Here is a 19,121-nt window from a genome sequence, read left to right on the forward strand (position 1 = left end):
CGGGTTCCGGACAGCAATATGTGTATACAACTTGCAGGTAAGATCATAAAGCAATGAATATCATCATGAATTGATAACATGTTCAGATCTGAGATCATGGCACTCGAGCCCTAGTGACAAGCATTAAGCATAACAAGTTGCAACAATATCATAAAAATACCAATTACGGACACTAGGCACTATGCCCTAACAATCTTATGCTATTACATGACCAATCTCATCCAATCCCTACCATCCCCTTCAGCTTACAGCGGGGGAATTACTCACACATGGATGGGGGAAACATGGCTGGTCGATGGAGAGGCTTCGGTGGTGATGATGGCGATGATCTCCTCCAATTCCCCGTCCCGGCGGAGTGCCAGAACGGAGTTTCTGGTCCCGAGACGGAGTTTCGCGATGGCGGCTGTGTTCTGGATGTCTTCTGGCGATTTCGTCTAACCCCCGTGCGATTTTAGGTCGAAACCTTTAAGTAGTCGGAAGGGAGACACCTGGGGCTGCCCGAGGTGCCGCCACCATAGGCTGGCGCGGCCCAGGGGCCTGCCGCGCCGCCTGGTGGGGTGGCTGCCTCGTGGCCCCCCTCCTTCTGGTCTTCTGGCTCCGTCATTCTTCTGTGAAAATAGGCCCATTGGAATTAATCCCGGGGATTTTCCTGAAAGTTGAGTTTCTGCACAAAAACGAGACACCAGGGCATTTCTGCTGAAAACAGCGTTAGTCCGTGTTAGTTGTATCCAAAATACACAAATTAGAGGCAAAACAATAGCAAAAGTGTTCGGGAAAGTAGATACATTTTGGACGTATCACCGCACTACACTCCGTCACCAACAACCTTCACGTGGCCCTTGACTCCTACTGGTTCGATAACCTTGGTTTCTTACTGAGGGAAAACTTGCTGTTGTACGCATCACAACTTCCTCTTGGGGTTCCCAACGGACGTGTGCTTCACGCGCCATCAAGCATATTTTCTGGCGCCGTTGCCGGGGAGATCAAGACACGCTGCAAGGGGAGTCTCCCACATCCAATCTCTTTACTTTGTTTGTGTCTTGCTTTACTTTACTTTATTTACTGCTTTGTCTGCTTTCTCTATATCAAAAATACAAAAAAAAATAGTTACTTGCTTTACTTTATTTACTGTCTTGTTTGTGTTCTTTATATCAAAAAACACAAAAAATTAGTTACTTGCATTTACTTTACTTTATTTAGTTTGCTTTATTTACTACTGCTAAAAATGAGTAATCCTGAAGTTGAAGTTCGTTCGTTTAAGCAACAAGGGGGAGAAAGTTTTAAAGATGCTTGGTATAGAATTAGTGATGCTCATCATAGGTGCATGATACGTTGATGACGCGTAAAGCACACGCCCGTTGGGAACCCCAAGTGGAAGGTGTGATGCGTACAGCAGCAAGTTTCCCTCAGTAAGAAACCAAGGTTTAATCGAACCAGTAGGAGTCAAGAAGCACGTCGAAGGTTGATGGCGGCGGGATGTAGTGCGGCGCAACACCAGGGATTCCGGCGCCAACGTGGAACCTGCACAACACAACCAAAGTACATTGCCCCAATGAAACAGTGAGGTTGTCAATCTCACCGGCTTGCTGTAACAAAGGATTAGATGTATAGTGTGGATGATGATTGTTTGCGAGAAAACGAGTAGAACAAGTATTGCAGTAGATTGTATTCGATGTAAAAGAATGGACCGGGGTCCACAGTTCACTAGAGGTGTCTCTCCCATAAGATAAATAGCATGTTGGGTGAACAAATTATAGTTGGGCAATTGACAAATAGAGAGGGTATGACCATGCACATACATGATATGATGAGTATAGTGAGATTTAATTGGGCATTACGACAAAGTACATAGACCGCTATCCAGCATGCATCTATGCCTAAAAAGTCCACCTTCAGGTTATCATCCGAACCCCTTCCAGTATTAAGTTGCAAACAACAGACAATTGCATACAGTATGGTGCGTAATGTAATCAATAACTACATCCTTGGACATAGCATCAATGTTTTATCCCTAGTGGCAACAGCACATCCACAACCTTAGAACTTTTTGTCACTGTCCCAGATTTAATGGAGGCATGAACCAACTATCGAGCATAAATACTCCCTCTTGGAGTTAAGAGCAAAAACTTGGCCAAAGCCTCTACTAATAACGGAGAGCATGCAAGATCATAAACAACACATAGATAATAGATTGATCATCAACATAACATAGTATTCTCTATCCATCGGATCCCAACAAACACAACATATAGCATTATAGATAGATGATCTTGATCATGTTAGGCAGCTCACAAGATCCGACAATGAAGCACATGAGGAGAAGACGACCATCTAGCTACTGCTATGGACCCATAGTCCAGGGGTGAACAACTCACTCATCACTCCGGAGGCGACCATGGCGGTGAAGAGTCCACCGGGAGATGATTCCCCTCTCCGGCAGGGTGCCGGAGGCGATCTCCTGAATCCCCCGAGATGGGATTGGCGGCGGCGGCGTCTCTGTAAGGTTTTTCGTATCGTGGCTCTCGGTACTGGGGGTTTCGCGACGAAGACTATATGTAGGCGGAAGGGCAGCCTCGGAGGCGACGCGAGGGGCCCACACAACAGGGCTGCGTGGCCAGGAGGTGGGCCGCGCCGCCCTGGCGTGTCGCCGCCTCGTCGCCTCACTTCGTTTCCCTTTCGGTCTTCTGGAAGCTTCGTGGAAAAATAGGCCCACGGGCGTTGATTTCGTCCAATTCCGAGAATATTTCCTTACTAGGATTTCCGAAACCAAAAATAGTAGAAAACGAGCATACGGCTCTTCGGCATCTCGTTAATAGGTTAGTGCCGGAAAATGCATAAATATGACATAAAGTATGCATAAAACATGTAGATATCATCAATAATGTGGCATGGAACATAAGAAATTATCGATACGTCGGAGACGTATCATACGTCTCCAACGTACCTATAATTTATGATGTTCCATGCTTGTTTTATGACAATACTTACATGGTTTGCTCGCACTTTATAATGTTTTTATGCGTTTTCCGGAACTAACCTATTAACAAGATGCCACAGTGCCAGTTCCTGTTTTCTGCTATTTTTGGTTCCAGAAAGGCTGTTCGGGCAATATTCTCGGAATTCGACGAAACAAAGACCCAGAATCTTATTTTTCCCGGAAGACCACAGAACACCGAAGGCGAGTCGGAGGCGGGCCAGGGGGCCACCACACCATAAGGCGGCGCGGCCCCAGGCCTAGCTGCGCCAGCCTATGGTGAGGGGGGCCCAGGCACCCTCCTGCGTCGCCTCTTCGCCTATAAGACCCCTTTCGACCTAAAAACGCGATACCAATTGACGAAACTCCAGAAAGACTCCAGGGGCGCCGACGCCATCGCGAAACTCCGTTTCGGGGCACAGAAGTCTCTGTTCCGGCATGCCGCCGGGACGGGGAAGTGCCCCCGGAAGCCATCTCCATCAACGCCACCGCCTCCATCATGCTCCGTGAGTAGTTCCCCCATGGACTACGGGTTCTAGCTGTAGCTAGTTGGTACTCTCTCCCCCATGTACTTCAATACAATGATCTCATGAGCTGCCTTACATGATTGAGATTCATCCGATGTAATCGGTGTTGTGTTTGTTGGGATCCGATGGATTATTACATTATGATTAGTCTATCTATAAAGTTTGTGAAGTTATTGTTGCTGCAATCTTGTTGTGTTTAATGCTTGTCACTAGGGCCCGAGTGGCATGATCTTAGATTTAATCTCTATACCTATTGCTTAGATTGTATCTACAAGTTGTTTCACATGTCTATGTCCGGAACCCGAGGCCCCAGAGTGACATCAACTGGGATAACTGGAGGGGAAGGCTTAGGTATGAGGATCACATGTTTTCACGGAGTGTTAATGCTTTGCTCCGGTGCTCTATTAAAAGGAGTACCTTAATTTCCGATAGATTCCCTAGAGGCCCGGCTGCCACCGGTCTGGTTGGACAAAAGATGTTGTACAAGTTTCTCATTGCGAGCACGTATGACTATATATGGAAAACATGCCTACATGATTAATAATCTTGATGTTCTGTCTTAATGCTATTTCAATCCTATCAATTGCCCAACTGTAACTTGTTCACCCAACACTTGTTATTGGAGAGTTACCACTAGTGTAGATAGCTGGGAACCCCGGTCCATCTCTCATCATCATATACTCGTTCTACATGTCATTGGAAGTAGTATCAACTATTTTCTAGTGCCATTGCCTTTGTGTTACTATTACTACTGCTGTGTTACTATTACTACTGCTCTCATATTACTGCTGCTTTCACATTACCCCTGTTACTAGTGCTTTTCCAGGTGCGGCTGAACTGACAACTCAGTTGTTAAGGCTTATAAGTATTCTTTACCTCCCCTTGTGTCGAATCAATAAATTTGGGTTTTACTTCCCTCGAAGACTGTTGCGATCCCCTATACTTGTGGGTCATCAGTGCACTAAGAAACACTCCACTATTATCCTACTTAGGAACTTTTATGTTGGTATCTCTAGCTGGAATAGGTATGTTCTTGATACTCTTGCGGGAGGTAATTTCCTAGGCACTCCTGCTTTAGAAGCTAGTTGCATTATTGAGAGTCTAGTTGGAATACCACCTGTTAATGAAGCTAAAATTGAAATCTCTCTTGAAGATGTCATGAAAAAGTTGGAGGCCATAGAGAAAAATACTCCAAGTGTTGAGGCTAAATTGGGAATATTACTTAATAGCACCGATAAACTTGATAAATCTCTAGGTGGAATTAATGAGAGAATTGCCGTCTTAGAAACTTGTGCCACTCATGATAATCAAACCCATAGGATTAGTGAACTTGAAGAAGCTATGGGAACCTTGGGTTCAACTTTTTCTTCTCTTAAGTTTAAGGAGAAAGCTTATGTGGGTAAGGAGCAAAAGTTCATGTATGTCTCTAAGGTGCCTAAGCCAAAAAACTATTATAGGCCTAAAATTGACAAAGCCCTTAATACCACTATGGATGATGGAGCATCTAATATACCTATTGTGACAAATTGTGAAAGTTATGATGTTAATGCTTCATCTCTTGATAATACTTGATTCACACTTTCTGCGCCTAGCTGAAAGGCGTTAAGAAAAGCGCTTATGGGAGACAACCCATTATTTTACTTCTGCACTTTTGTTTTATATTTGAGTCTTGGAAGTTGTTACTACTGTAGCAACCTCTCCTTATCTTTATTTTATTGCATTGTTGTGCCAAGTAAAGTCTTTGATAGTAAGGTTAATACTAGATTTGGATTACTGCGCAGAAACATATTTCTTGCTGTCACGAAATTGAGTAGCCCCGTCTGTAGGTAACTCAGAAAAATCTGCCAAATTACGTGCGTGATCCTCAGATATGTACGCAACTTTCATTCAATTTTAGCTTTTTCATCTGAGAAAGTTAAGTGCCCCTGAAAAAGTCGTATTTACGGACTGTTCTGTTTTGACAGATTCTGCCTTTTATTTCGCATTGCCTGTTTTGCTATGTTGGATGGATTTCTTTGTTCCATTAATTTTCAGTAGCTTTGTGCAATGTCCAGAAGTGTTAAGAATGATTATGTCACCTCTGAATATGTGAATTTTTGATTATGCACTAACCCTCTAATGAGTTTGTTTTGAGTTTGGTGTGGATGAAGTTTTCAAGGGTCAAGAGAGGAGGATGATACAATATGATCAAGAAAAGTGAAAAGTCTAAGCTTGGGGATGCCCCCGTGGTTCATCCCTGCATATTTCAAGAAGACTCAAGCATCTAAGCTTGGGGATGCCCAAGGCATCCCTTCTTCATCGACAACTTATCAGGTCACCTCTAGTGAAATTATATTTTTATTCCGTCACGTCTTATGTGCTTTACTTGGAGCGTCTGTATGTTTTTGTTTTTGTTTTTGTTCGAATAAAATTGGATCCTAGCATTCTTTATGTGGGAGAGAGACACGCTCCGCTATTTCATATGAACACTGGTGTTCTTAGCTTTACTTTTAATGTTCATGGCGAAGGTTGAAACTGCTTCGTTCATTGTTATATGGTTGGAAACAGAAAATGCTTCATGTGGTAATTGATATATTGTCTTGAATAATTTGATACTTGGCAATTGTTGTGCTCAAATAGATCATGTTTAAGCTCTTGCATCATGTACTTTGTACCCATTAATGAAGAACTACCATAGAGCTTGTTGAAATTTGGTTTGCATGATTGGTCTCTCTAAAGTCTAGATATTTTCTGGTGAGGTGTTTGAACAACAAGGAAGACGAGTGTAGAGTCTTATAATGCTTGCAATATGTTCTTATGTAAGTTTTGTTGTACCGGTTCATACTTGTGTTTGCTTCAAACAACCTTGCTAGCCCAAGCCTTGTATTGAGAGGGAATACTTCTCGTGCATCCAAATCCTTGAGCCAAAAACAATGCCATTTGTGTCCACCATACCTACCTACTACATGGTATTTCTCTGCCATTCCAAAGTAAATTACTTGAGTGCTACCTTTAAAATTCCATTCTTTGTCTTTGTAATACATAGCTCATGGGAAAATAGCCTTAAAAACTATTGTGGTATTGAATATGTTACTTATGTATCTTATTTCTTATAAGTTGCTTGTTGAGCGGTAACCATGTTTCCGGGGACGCCATCAACTATTACACCTTTGTTGAATATCATGTGAGTTGCTATGCATGTTCGTCTTGTCTGAAGTAAGAGTGATTTATCATGATCAAATGGTTTGAGTATGCATATTGTTAGAGAAGAACATTGGGCTGCTAACTAAAGCCATGAATCATGGTGAAAGTTTCAGTTTGGACATCAATCCTCAATCTCTTATGAGAATATTATCTGTTGTTGAATGCTTATGCATTAAAGAGGAGTCCATTATCTGTTTTCTATGTTGTCCCGGTATGGATGTCCTTAGTTGAGATCTATCAAAAACGAGAAATCAAATGCGATCTATCTCCTTGGACCTTTGTACGAGGCGGCATAGAGGTACCCCTTTGTGACACTTGGTTGAAACATATGTTATGCAATGATAATCCATGTAAATCCAAGCTAATTAGGACAAGGTGCGAGCACTATTGGTATTCTATGCATGAGGCTTGCAACTTATAGGATGTCTTATGCATAACACATATGAATAATTACTACCGTTGACAAAATTGTTTCTATGTTTTCAAAATAAAAGCTCTAGCACAAAAATAGTAATCCATGCTTCCCTCTGCGAAGGGCCCTTTCTTTTACTTTATGTTGAGTCAGTTTACCTACTTCTTTCTATCTTAGGAGCAAACACGTGTGTCAACTGTGTGCATTGATTCCTACATACTTGCTTATTTGCATTCATCATATTACTTTGTGTTGACAATTATCCATGAGATATATCCATGAGATAAACATGTTGAAGTTGAAAACAACTGCTGAAACTTATATCTTCCTTTGTGTTGCTTCAAAACTTTCTACTAAGAATTTATTGCTTTATGAGTTAACTCCTGTGCAAGTCTTACTGATGCTTGTCTTGAAAGTACTATTCATGAAAAGTCTTTGCTATATGATTCAGTTGTTTAATCATTGTCTTTACCATTGTTTCGAATCACTTCATTCATCTCATATGCTTTACAATAGTATTGATCAAGATTATGATAGCATGTCACTTCAGAAATTATCCTTGTTATCGTTTACCTACTCGAGGGCGAGTAGGAACTAAGCTTGGGGATGCTTGATACGTCTCAAACGTATCCATAATTTCTTATGTTCCATGCTACTTTTATGACAATACTCACATGTTTTATACACACTTTACATCATTATTATGCATTTTCCGGCACTAACCTATTGACAAGATGCCGAAGCGCCGGTTCTGTTTTCTCGCTGTTTTTGGTTTCAGAAATCCTACAAAGGAAATATTCTCGGAATTGGACGAAATCAACGCCCAGGGTCTTATTTTTCCACGGAGCTTCAAGAAGACCGAAGAGCATACGAAGTGGGGCCACGAGGTGGCGACACCACAAGGCGGCGCGGCCAAGGAGGGGCCCGCGCCGCCCTATGGTGTGGGCCCCTCGTGCCCCCTCCGACTCTGCCCTTCCGCCTACTTATACTCTCCGTCGCGAAAACCCTATTACCGAGAGTCACGATACGGAAAAAGTTCCAGAGACACCGCCGCCGCCAATCCCATCTCGGGGGATTCAGGAGATCGCCTCCGGCACCCTGCCGGAGAGGGGAATCATCTCCCGGAGGACTCTTCATCACCATGATCGCCTCCGGACTGATGTGTGAGTAGTTCATCCTTGGACTATGGGTCCATAGCAGTAGCTAGATGGTTGTCTTCTCCTCATTGTGCTATCATGTTAGATCTTGTGAGCTGCCTATCATGATCAAGATCATCTATTTGTAATGCTACATGTTGTGTTTGTTGGGATCCGATGAATATGGAATACTATGTCAAGTTGATTATCAATCTATCATATATGTGTTGTTTATGTTCTTGCATGCTCTCCGTTGCTAGTAGAGGCTCTGGCCAAGTTCATACTTGTAACTCCAAGAGGGAGTATTTATGCTCGATAGTGGGTTCATGCCTCCATTGAATCTGGGACAGTGACGAGAAAGTTCTAAGGTTATGGATGTGTTGTTGCCACTAGGGATAAAACATCAATGCTTTGTCTAAGGATATTTGTGTTGATTACATTACGCACCATACTTAATGCAATTGTCTCGTTGTTTGCAACTTAATACTGGAAGGGGTGCGGATGCTAACCCGAAGGTGGACTTTTTAGGCATAGATGCATGCTTGGATAGCGGTCTATGTACTTTGTCGTAATGCCCTGATTAAATCTCATAGTAGTCATCATGATATGTATGTGCATTGTTATGCCCTCTCTATTTGTCAATTGCCCAACTGTAATTAGTTCACCCAACATGCTATTTCTTATCGGAGAGACACCACTAGTGAACTGTGGACCCCGGTCCATTCTTTTACATCTGAAATACAATCTACTGCAAACTCAAACTCTGTTCTCTGTTGTTCTTCGCAAACAAACATCATTTCCACACCATACATTTAAGGGTGAATTGGTTTTATGCCACTCTCTATTCCACAGATTGCACATATGCCATTACAAAAATTAGACTTGAGGATATGCCACTCTAACTATCCAATACCTTCATCCATGCCACTTTGTACACCTCAAAGGATAACTGTTCAAGAATTATATGTATTTCAGTGTATACGGTAGTATTTACCATAATAGCCCTGGTTTTCAAAAGGAAGGTAGCACTTTCAAGTCATTTGGGCACCCGAAAAATTCAAAAAATTCAAATTTTGGAAAAAAATCAAACTTCTCAGAAAAATCTGGAAAAATTTCAGAAAATCAAAACCATTAAAACGAGTCTATTGTTCCATTTTGAGAAATTTCTGGGCAGATTTGCATCGTTAAACAAACATTTTATGTTCGAAATTTGTCAAATTTTGGCCGAAAAAAATCTTCTCAGAAAAATCTGAAAAAATTACAGAAAATCATAAACATCAATATGATTGTACTGTTATAATTTGAACCATTTCTGGGCACATATGGTCCAGAAAACTGAGGTGCGAAGTTCTGTCCATAAACTCGGGCCAAATTCATCCCGCACACGGGGCGAGAGGCGGGCCTGTGCTGGGCGTGCGACGGGCGAGCGTTGGGCGTGCGGCTGGGCGAGCGGCGGACGAGTGCAGGGGACGAGCGGCACCGCCCCACACAGCAGCAGCGCTGGCCGCGGCTGCGGGGCGCGGGTCGGCGGCGCGGCTCCCGGGCGCAGGTTGGCGACGCGGCTCGCGGCGCGGGTCGGCGGCGCCCCCACCGCCACGCCGGCCAGTCTTGCCGCCCTCCACTCCTCCACCTCTTTAGGGTTCGTCGGGGGCACGAATTGGGGAAGTGACAAGCGGGGTGGGTTGACCGCGCTCTGCTAAAAAAAAGATCTGTATACGGTATCGTACGTACAACACACGGTATACATTTATGTATTGGAGAAAAATGGCATAAGTGAAAGTATTGGATAGTTAGAGTGGCATATCCTCAAGTCTAATTTTTGTAATGGTATATGTGCAATCTGTGGAATAGAGAGTGGCATAAAACTAATTTACCCTACATTTAATCATTTGTTTACAGCAAGCCGGTGAGATTGACAACCTCACTGATACGTTGGGGCAAAGTATTTTGATTGTGTTGTGCAGGTTCCACGTTGGTGCCAGAATCCCTGGTGTTGCGCCGCACTACACTCCTTCACCAACAAGCTTCACGTGGCCCTTGACTCCTACTGGTTCGATAACCTTGGTTTCTTACTGAGAAAAACTTGCTGCTGTACGCATCACACCTTCCTCTTGGGGTTCCCAACGGACGTGTGCTTCACGCGCCATCAGGGTGTTACCTCCTCATGAGGGCCCCGAACCTGGGTATATCATGTCTCTTTGTGTGTTTCTTCTCCATCTCCCCCTCCTCCGGATCCCTCGGAGCATATTTAGCCCTAAGATAAGCCTACCTATGGCATCTGTCTGTTCACTACAACGACAGTTGGCGCCCACCATGGGGCCAGCAGCTGCGCCGACTGGGGTTCATATCCGGACGGGGTTCGTCACCGCCTCCGGCGAGCGTGTAGTTTATGGCCTTGTCCAGAGGCTCGACTCATTGGATTTCGTCAGCGACAACGCCGACAGCTTCGCCAACGGCACGGCCTTCCCCGGGAACGGCGGCACCATGCTCTTCGGCGCACACCTAGTCTACGTCGGCACTGCACCTGCACACAGGTTCCCTGCTGAGGAGATGATGGCTGGCGCGGACGGTGCCGGCAAAGCGGCAACCGGTAGCAAGGACGCCCTCACCAAATCCGGGCGCATGACCAAGCCGGCGTTGGAGCGGGAGCAGAACATTGCCGGCACCTCCACAGTGCCTCCGGCAGCAACTCCTGTTCAAGCCGCCATGGACAAGCTGTCAGCACCCATCGCGCCCAATGCCGATGTGGTCGCGACTCAAGCCGATCTCGAGGCTCAGCGCCAGACCCTTCTCACCGGGGCCAACGAGGTGGTTCGCGCCCAACATGCACTCAACATCACCCTACATGAGTACAATGTTGTCCATGGTTGTGAGTACAATGTTTTCCATGGTTTTGCTTCCGTAAATGCAGATCCTATTAGAGTAGCAGCTACCCCGCTTAAATGTCGTAACTTAGATAAGGACTTGCGCCGGGAAGCTCGTTCCGGTATGTCTGTGTCGGCGTCCCTTGCGCCGGTAGAGAAGCCGAAGTACAATACTCCTGATAAAACTGTTAGGGTTGCTCAAGCCATTGTTGAGGAACTAGAGACTTTGTCGAGTGATGCTTTGATAAAGCAACAAGCCCGAGTTAAAGAATTACTTGCTATGGCTGCTAAACAAACTGTAGAGGTGGTCCGGAGTAAGCCAGGTGCCGGAGCGTCCCAAACCGTTCATTCTGTTGGGGGCGCAGGAGGAAAGTCGCAGGGGTAGACATCGTCCCCCATCCCGATAGAAGAAGGGAAGGGAGTATCAACTCCAAACAGATAAATCTGTATAATCTGGTTTTACCCAGAAAACAGAAAGTCGAGTTGAACAACACCGGAAGAAGATGCCAAGCGGCATGTCACGACTATGCCGGAAATGGTGAAGCCGGGCAAAACTATCGCCCCGGAAGAGCGGCGAATGCCGATGGAGGAGTGCCACCTCCGAGATATCCGCGAGCCGGTGGCGTAATACCAAGCCGACATGATGATAGTGATTCGGAAATGGAAAGAGCCGGTTATCCGAGAAATCCTCTAGGCCACCATGTCGGGGAAAGATTCTTGCCAGCACAAGATGCGCGACATTGCTTGGACCGGATCTACATGTCCGAAATGGTTGAGGTTGAAGGCTCTCCGGACCCGGCATGTTTCGGTCCCCAGATCATGAGAGAAGAGCCACCGGTTCGCAACTTCCCGTTGCCCCGGGATATAAGAACTTATGAAGGCAGCACCAAGCCAGAAGATTGGATCGCTGATTACATCATGGCGGTGTATGTGGCCGGAGGAAACCATCGCTGGGGAGTAAGATACATACCCTCAGTGCTGGTGGGACCAACTCGCATCTGGCTGAACAATTTGCCCGGAGGAAGCATTGATGGATGGATAGATTTCGAGGAAGCCTTTGTCAGCAACTTCAACAACACTTACAAAAAGCCAAACCGTTCGCAGCAGCTCGTGATGTGCGAGTGATACGTTGCAAACGTATCTATAATTTTTGATGCTCCATGCTTGTTTTACGGCAATTGCTATATGTTTTGTTTACACTTCGTGGCATTTTTATGTATTTTTTGGAACTAACCTATTAACAAGATGCCACGGTACCAGTTCCTGTTTTCTGCTGTTTTTGTATTTCAGAAAAGTTGTACAACAAATATTCTCGGAATTGGACGAAACAAAAGACAAACCTCCTATTTTTCCAGACACGAAGACGGAGTCCAAAGCAGAGACGGAGGAGGGTACCGAGGTGGCCACACCATGCCATGGCGCGGGTCCACCTCTGGCCGCGCCTGGCCATGGTGTGGGCCCCTCGGGCGCCCACCGACCTTGCCCTTCCGCCTATATATTGCCTTCCTCGCGAAAACCATAAAAGAATCAGCCTCCATCCACGAAAAGTTCCGTAGCTCCGCCGCCATCGAAGAGAAGTTTCGGGGGACAGAAATCTCTGTTCCGTCACCCTGCCGGGAAGGGGAATTGCCCCCGAAGCCATCTCCATCGACTCCACCGCCATCTTCATCGTTGTTGCTGACTCCCATGATGAGGAGGGAGCAGTTCTCCCCCGAGGCTGAGGACATTACCGGTAGCTATGTGGTCTATCTCTCTCTCCCATGATGTGATCTTTATGTGATCATGAGTTTTGTAATCTAGCTGAATAAGTAGATGTTACTCTTCATCTATTATGCTACTCAAGTGGTTTTATTATTGTGATCTCCGGAGACACCTTGCCCCACGGTGTGAAGGTGACAGTGTGCGCACCGTGTGTATCTCTTAGGCTAAAGATTACAGAAATACTTATCATGAGTTATAATTTGAGTTGGATGTCTCTATGAAATTGTGGTGTTCGTTAGTACTATCTTTGGATACTCAAAGTAACAGAGTGGGGTGTCCCTAGGTTTGGAACGCGAACTTTAAGGAGTGCTTTTGCAGCCCTACGCGGTGAATTGGTGTTCGTTATCCAACCGGAGGGTGGTTCAGAGTAGCATAGTGAAGAGATGATATTTATGTATTGAATTACGATATCATTGTTGAGAGTATCCACTAGTGAAAGTAAGATACCTAGGCCTTGTTTCTAAGCATTGAAACACCGTTTACAACCAGTTCTGCTAGATGTTTGCTTGCTGCCATTTTTATTTCAGATTGCAATTACCACATACTACTTGTATTTGACTATCTCTTCGCCGAACTAGTGCACCTATACACCTGACAAGTGTATTGGGTGTGTTGGGGACACAAGAGCTTCTTGTATCTTAATTGCAGGGTTGCTTGAGAGGGATATCTTTGACCTCTACCTCTCTGAGTTCGATAAACCTTGGGTGATTCACTTAAGGGAAACTTGTTGATGTTCTACAAACCTCTGCACTTGGAGGCCCAACACTATCTACAAGAATAGAAGCGTGCGTAGGCATCAGCCAGTAGCGCGAGAACGAGACCAACCGGGAATACTTAACCCAGTGGAGTGCCACAAGAAACTCATGTGAAGGGGTGATAGAAGCTCAAGCCATCAGTTGGTTTTGCAATGGATGCCGGCGAGGGTCGTCATTGTGGCAGATGCTACAGAGGAACATGCCAACTACTCCAGCCGAGATGATCCAGGTGGCGAATAGTTATGCACTTGGAGATCCAACTCAGCCGGCAATCGCAGCTAACCCATTGCCGAGATACACTCCGCGCCAAGATTTCTGGAATAATAATCATCACAAGAGGAGAGAAGATTTTCCTGATAGAAGATATGGCCCGCAACATGTGGTCGCGGTATAGCAAGATAACCTGAAAGCCGGTGGAAGCCAGAGGCAGAAAACCGGAGGCCAGCCATGGATCGGTCAGAAAAAACAGTGGGGAGAAAAGAAGCCCTGGCAGGATAGGCCCAAGTACACCATCGAGTCAATGTTTGATCAGCCAAGCAGTTTTCATACTCTGAATCCAAGTAAGCCAGCAAATCATACAACCCGGAACTGCTCCTGGATATTGTGTTTGATGAAGGAAGGTATTGCCACATTGCCTCCTCCACCTCCTCTCACTGGAGCAAATGCACAAGCCATTCAAGCTCCCGCTAACTGGCCTCAGCAAGAAGGAGTTCATCAGGTGAACAACGACAATAACAGCAATGTCGCACCATGCACACCTTTTGGGCCGGAATGTGTATTAAGATCCGGATATGTGTTGTGTGGTCTTTGTGACCGAGCCGACTGACCGACAAAGCCTACATCGGCGTTCCATGGGCTATTATACCGCAATTCCGAGGTTCATGAAGTGGTCGGAACAGAAAATCAGTTGGTCTCAGAATGATCATCCGAAAGTGATGCCGAATCCCGGTGGTTATGCAATGGTGGTTGATACTATAATGTATGGGCCAACAATAAAGGTCAGGTCAGCAAAGTGCTGATTGACAATGGTAGCAGTATCAATATCATGTACCGGAGCACAATGCATACACTCGAAATCACCGAGAACATGCTGGAGCCGGGCCACACGACATTTCACGGCATTGTTCCTGGCTTGTCGTGCTCACCAATGGGCAAGATCCAAGTTGATGTCCTATTTGGCGGCCGGGATAACTTCCGGGTTGAGAACATCCTGTTCGAAGTGGTTGATCTCGACGGCCCTTACCATGCCTTGCTGGGGAGATCGGCATTGGCGGAGTTTATAGCCTCAACGCATGTGGCCTATCTGAAGATGAAGATGCTGGCACCCAGTGAAGTCTTAACTGTGGTGGGCAACTACAAGATTTCTCTGGAAACCGTTTTAGCCGGATCCTGCTTGGCCGAGTCACTGTTCATTGCGGACGAGAAGAGAAGAATCCAGATGGCTGTTGCGCTGGCACAATCGGCACAACTCGGTCTGACCGGGATGAGCAACCCGCTCGGTGCAACGGCGTTCAAGCCACCAAAGGAGACAAAGGACATTGTCCTGGACACAGAATACCCGGAGTGCATCGTTCGCATCAGTGCCGGATTGAGCGAGAAATAGGAAAGCACGCTCGTCAACTTCCTTCATGAGAATCGGAACATCTTCGCCTGGTCTACTGATGACTTGGTGGGTTTGCCGAGGGAGTTGGCTGAGCACTCTTTAAACGTCACGAAAGACGCGAAGCCGTTGAAGCAGCCCTTGCTCTGCTTTGCTGAAGACAGAAGGAAGATCGTCGGTGTGGAAGTCACCAAACTGCTGGTTCCCGGCTTCATCGTGGAAGTCCTGCATACCGAGTGGCTGGCCAACCCTGTCCTGGTCAAGAAGGAGGAAGACCCCAAGGAAGACCCCAAGAAGAAGAAGGAGGTTGGCCGAGTTGTATCGTCCGGGATACCTGTAGGTGTATACCGGAATAAGAGATACCGGCATGTCTTAAGCTGGATGAGTCGAGGTTAAGCCGGGACTTCTCAAGAAAGACAGAAGACGAAGATTCGGCATCATCAAGATAAAACCAAAATGGGATCCGGTATAGGGCCAACGGTCATATGCCGATTCCAGTCAAAGATCTGGCCGTGTCGCTACAGGACATCGAGAAGATACGGAGGATCATATTTATGATGAAAGCCTCGCTAGCCTCCGACTGAAGCCACATCACACAGGTGATGACGGTGCTACAGTGCGCATGCCAGTAGAGGTCAGCGCACAAAAGACACAGGCAAGGACATCACGAGCCCAGGGTCAAATCTAAGTCCAAGACCGGCTGATGTAGGCTAGGATTCTCTTTACTCGGGTTCCTTCTCTTGTAAGCCACATCTCCCCTATATAAGAAGCGGTGGCATTCCCTTGCACGGGAGGTTCACTTTAGGCTACGATACAGCTCTTGTAGGGTTTTCTCCCTCTAGCACTTCATCTTCTAGAGGGAAATCATTGTAGCTCTCCGTGAGTTTATAGAGATCAGATAGGCAGGAGTAAGGGTGTTACCTCCTCACGAGGGCTCCGAACCTAGGTATAGCGTGTGTCTTTGTGTGTTTCTTCTCCATGTCCCCCTCCTCTGGATCTCTCGGAGCACATTTGACCCGAAGATAAGCCTACCTATGTCATCTATCTGTTCACCACAACGACACTTGAACTAACTAATTAACTGGTAGAAAAAAAGTTATATAACACCAAAAACATATCGCTGGAAACATCTTTCAAATATGAATCCAACAATATACTTTTGGTGACATATAACTCATATTAGATTGTTAAATTATTAATTGAAGTTCTACCTCGAGATGCGGTGTGGCCTTATATATATAAACCAAGAGGGTACTATACATTTTTTTAGTCAACTTTGTACACCAAAAGGAGTAAAGGTGAAATAGAACCATCTTTTGGTTGGATGGTTAGGAGGGCAGTGGTACCCTAGCTCATCAGAGTTTAAATCTCAGTTTTGACACTTTGATTTGGTGTCTCACTAAAAAGGTGGACTGTGTTTTTATAAAAAAATTAGAGTAAAGGCGAAATAGTGCCATGTCGGTGCAGCTTCCATAATAGAAAAGGGCTGAGTGCATAGAAGTGCATTTCACTTCCTGTGTCATCTTTTGTTTATTGCAAGCTGTAGACATGAAGACAGACAAGAAAAGGAGAAGTTCCATGAACTAGGATCATACCGAATAAATCCTTCATGGTATCAGTAAACTAATCAAACAGATCTTTATACTTCTGCCGTATTCCATCCCATTTAGGCCCGCTCCCAATATCCACCCCTTGGAAACTTTCACTGTCAATCTCGTCCGACTTCATCAGAACGCCATAAGATCGATTGTAATGTCTCAGAGTGAGGCCTAGCACCTTGGGCCATCTTTCTTCCAGTGATTTAGATGGCGAACCATAGCAAGCTGCGGGGAAATCCCATCTGGAACAAATGTGCAGCACGTTGTAGTACTAGTTGGAGCATTTGGTAAGGAACTATATAGCTTGTCCACCACTTGTTTTCCTCTTCTTCCTCCTAATCCCGTTTGACATTTTGTTAATCTCCGCAAGGCACCTCAAATTGTCCATCAGCTTGGCTCTGTGGAAACCCCCTGTAATGATTTCTGGTGAATCAACATCCAACTTGCGCTCTGTCAACTTATCAGCCATGACATCTCCAACAGATTCACCAGGGTCCGGCGTATCACCTTTCCCTGGTGACGCATCCCCTGGCGGCGCAATTTTGTTGGAGGAGTCGCTCTCTTGCAGCGAGGACGCTTGTGTTGCAGCAGCAGAATCCTCCGTGACAGGTGCAGACTGACACTGTTCCCCAATGACGGGTGGAACGTAGATGAAGCCGTGCTTATCAAATGTCCCAAAGTCAATTGAGGAGCCATCCGTGGGGAATTTGGACGGCGGCCGCTCCGGCTTCCGGCTAATGTCTGGGGTTGCCGGTGGCATGAGCAATCCAGAGACAAAAAAAACGGTCGCATCAGGAATAAGCGGAGATCGACAGAAATGAATGGCTCTTTCTAATACAGAACTTAGATTCGACCGATCAAAAAGAGATTAGGCAGCATGCACTCACCAAGATCTGTTTTGGCCTCCATCGTTACCGGCGGGCGGGCGTGCGGCGGCCCAGACACCTTGGCTCCCCTCAAACGCGTAGCTCTGTTCACGCCGCCACGCTCAGTGCTCTGTTTCTCCGTGCGTGGTCATGCTTGTTCACTCCATCGTGGAGGTCGCGCCTCTCAGCTCGCCTCCTGCGTGCAGTTCCCCGCCGACTAGCTCGCCGCCTCCGTGGACGCCCTCGCTCCTCGGCGCACAGCCACCGGGCCACCGCTGTGCAGTCCAGCTGACCCGTCCCACTCGCCTCTGCGAACGCCGCCGCTCAGATCGCCGACTATGATGCTGCCGCCGTCGGGGGGATTTGGTCGGGGAGGAGGGGAAGCAAGCGAAATTTGGCAATCAATGGAGAAGGATTGGGAGGGGCAGGGGTACTGGGACGGCCGGACGGGCGGAGGCCGAGAGCCCGAGACGGCGTTCGGACTTCGGACTTCGGAGTAGCAAAACGGGACTCTTTTCCATTAGGCCCAGTTCCCATTTGTCGCCCTAAATGGCCCAGTTATACGCCTGGTGTGCTGTAGACGATTGAACCACAAGCCCACAGCTAATGAAGGTGTTGCTCTTTCTCCAAAGGCCCAGCCTTCAAGACTGAAGTTTTATATAAAAAAAATATTTGGAGTTCTGAACAAGCTATACTGTCCATACAAGAATTTTCTATGCTCAAAAAAAAAAAAATCTATCTCGAAAAATGACTTTCGCACCCTAGCTACATGGAGGCCTTTAAAAAAATGAAATCAAGATTTCAAAGTATCAAAAAATTCAAAAAAAACATTTGGATGTAGTCAACTATGTACATTACGAGCGTGTAGATATTTAGTGTGAAATAGATTGTATTTTAGGCTTAGCAAACAAAAATAGAGAAATTTTAGAGTATTCAAAAGTTGCATCTTTTTATACTCTAATCTGATTTTTTTAATTTATCTGAAGATGAATATAAGGTATTTTGTATTGAAAATTTACAATTTGGTAGAATAAATTGATGGCCGCCATTGCATAGGTGGTTGTGGCATCTGGAAACTTACAGAGCTCACCGACGAGGCTACGATCCCCTCTTGCTTAATGAGGAGCATAGCCTCTGCGACAACAAGGCTAGCTTCACATGAGCGTTGATTTTGGCATGTGTATCCAAGGCCATCGAGGCGGCCACCCTCGTGACGGCATCTGCGGCTTGCTGGCTTCCCCTCAAAGACATACTAACTTGTTTTCAGTAGAAGCCTAGCGGAAGCCTTCCGCCATCTCATTATCACGCGCGTTGCTAAGAAAAATATGAATAGTACTACGTGAGTGGTGGGGGCACGATAGACATAGTTACAACGCACCTCGACCAAGCGGTGATTTAAGGACGTACTAACTTGTTTTCAGTTTCTCTTCCTCAAATAATGCATT

General features: G+C 45.9%; 1 protein-coding gene across 1 annotated transcript; it reads right to left on the minus strand.

Moving 5' to 3' along the window:
- Window positions 1–16,649: 16,649 nt before the first annotated feature.
- LOC124677817 lies at window positions 16,650–18,085 on the minus strand. Its single transcript, XM_047213771.1, has 2 exons — window positions 17,698–18,085; window positions 16,650–17,551 (listed from the first exon to the last, which is right to left on the minus strand). The coding sequence occupies exons 1-2, from the start codon at window positions 17,717–17,719 to the stop codon at window positions 17,106–17,108; spliced, it is 468 nt and encodes a 155-aa protein (XP_047069727.1). The 5' UTR covers window positions 17,720–18,085; the 3' UTR covers window positions 16,650–17,105.
- Window positions 18,086–19,121: the final 1,036 nt, after the last annotated feature.

Source organism: Lolium rigidum, chromosome 7 (assembly GCF_022539505.1).
Source record: "Lolium rigidum isolate FL_2022 chromosome 7, APGP_CSIRO_Lrig_0.1, whole genome shotgun sequence".
In the NCBI taxonomy this organism is placed as follows: domain Eukaryota; kingdom Viridiplantae; phylum Streptophyta; class Magnoliopsida; order Poales; family Poaceae; genus Lolium; species Lolium rigidum.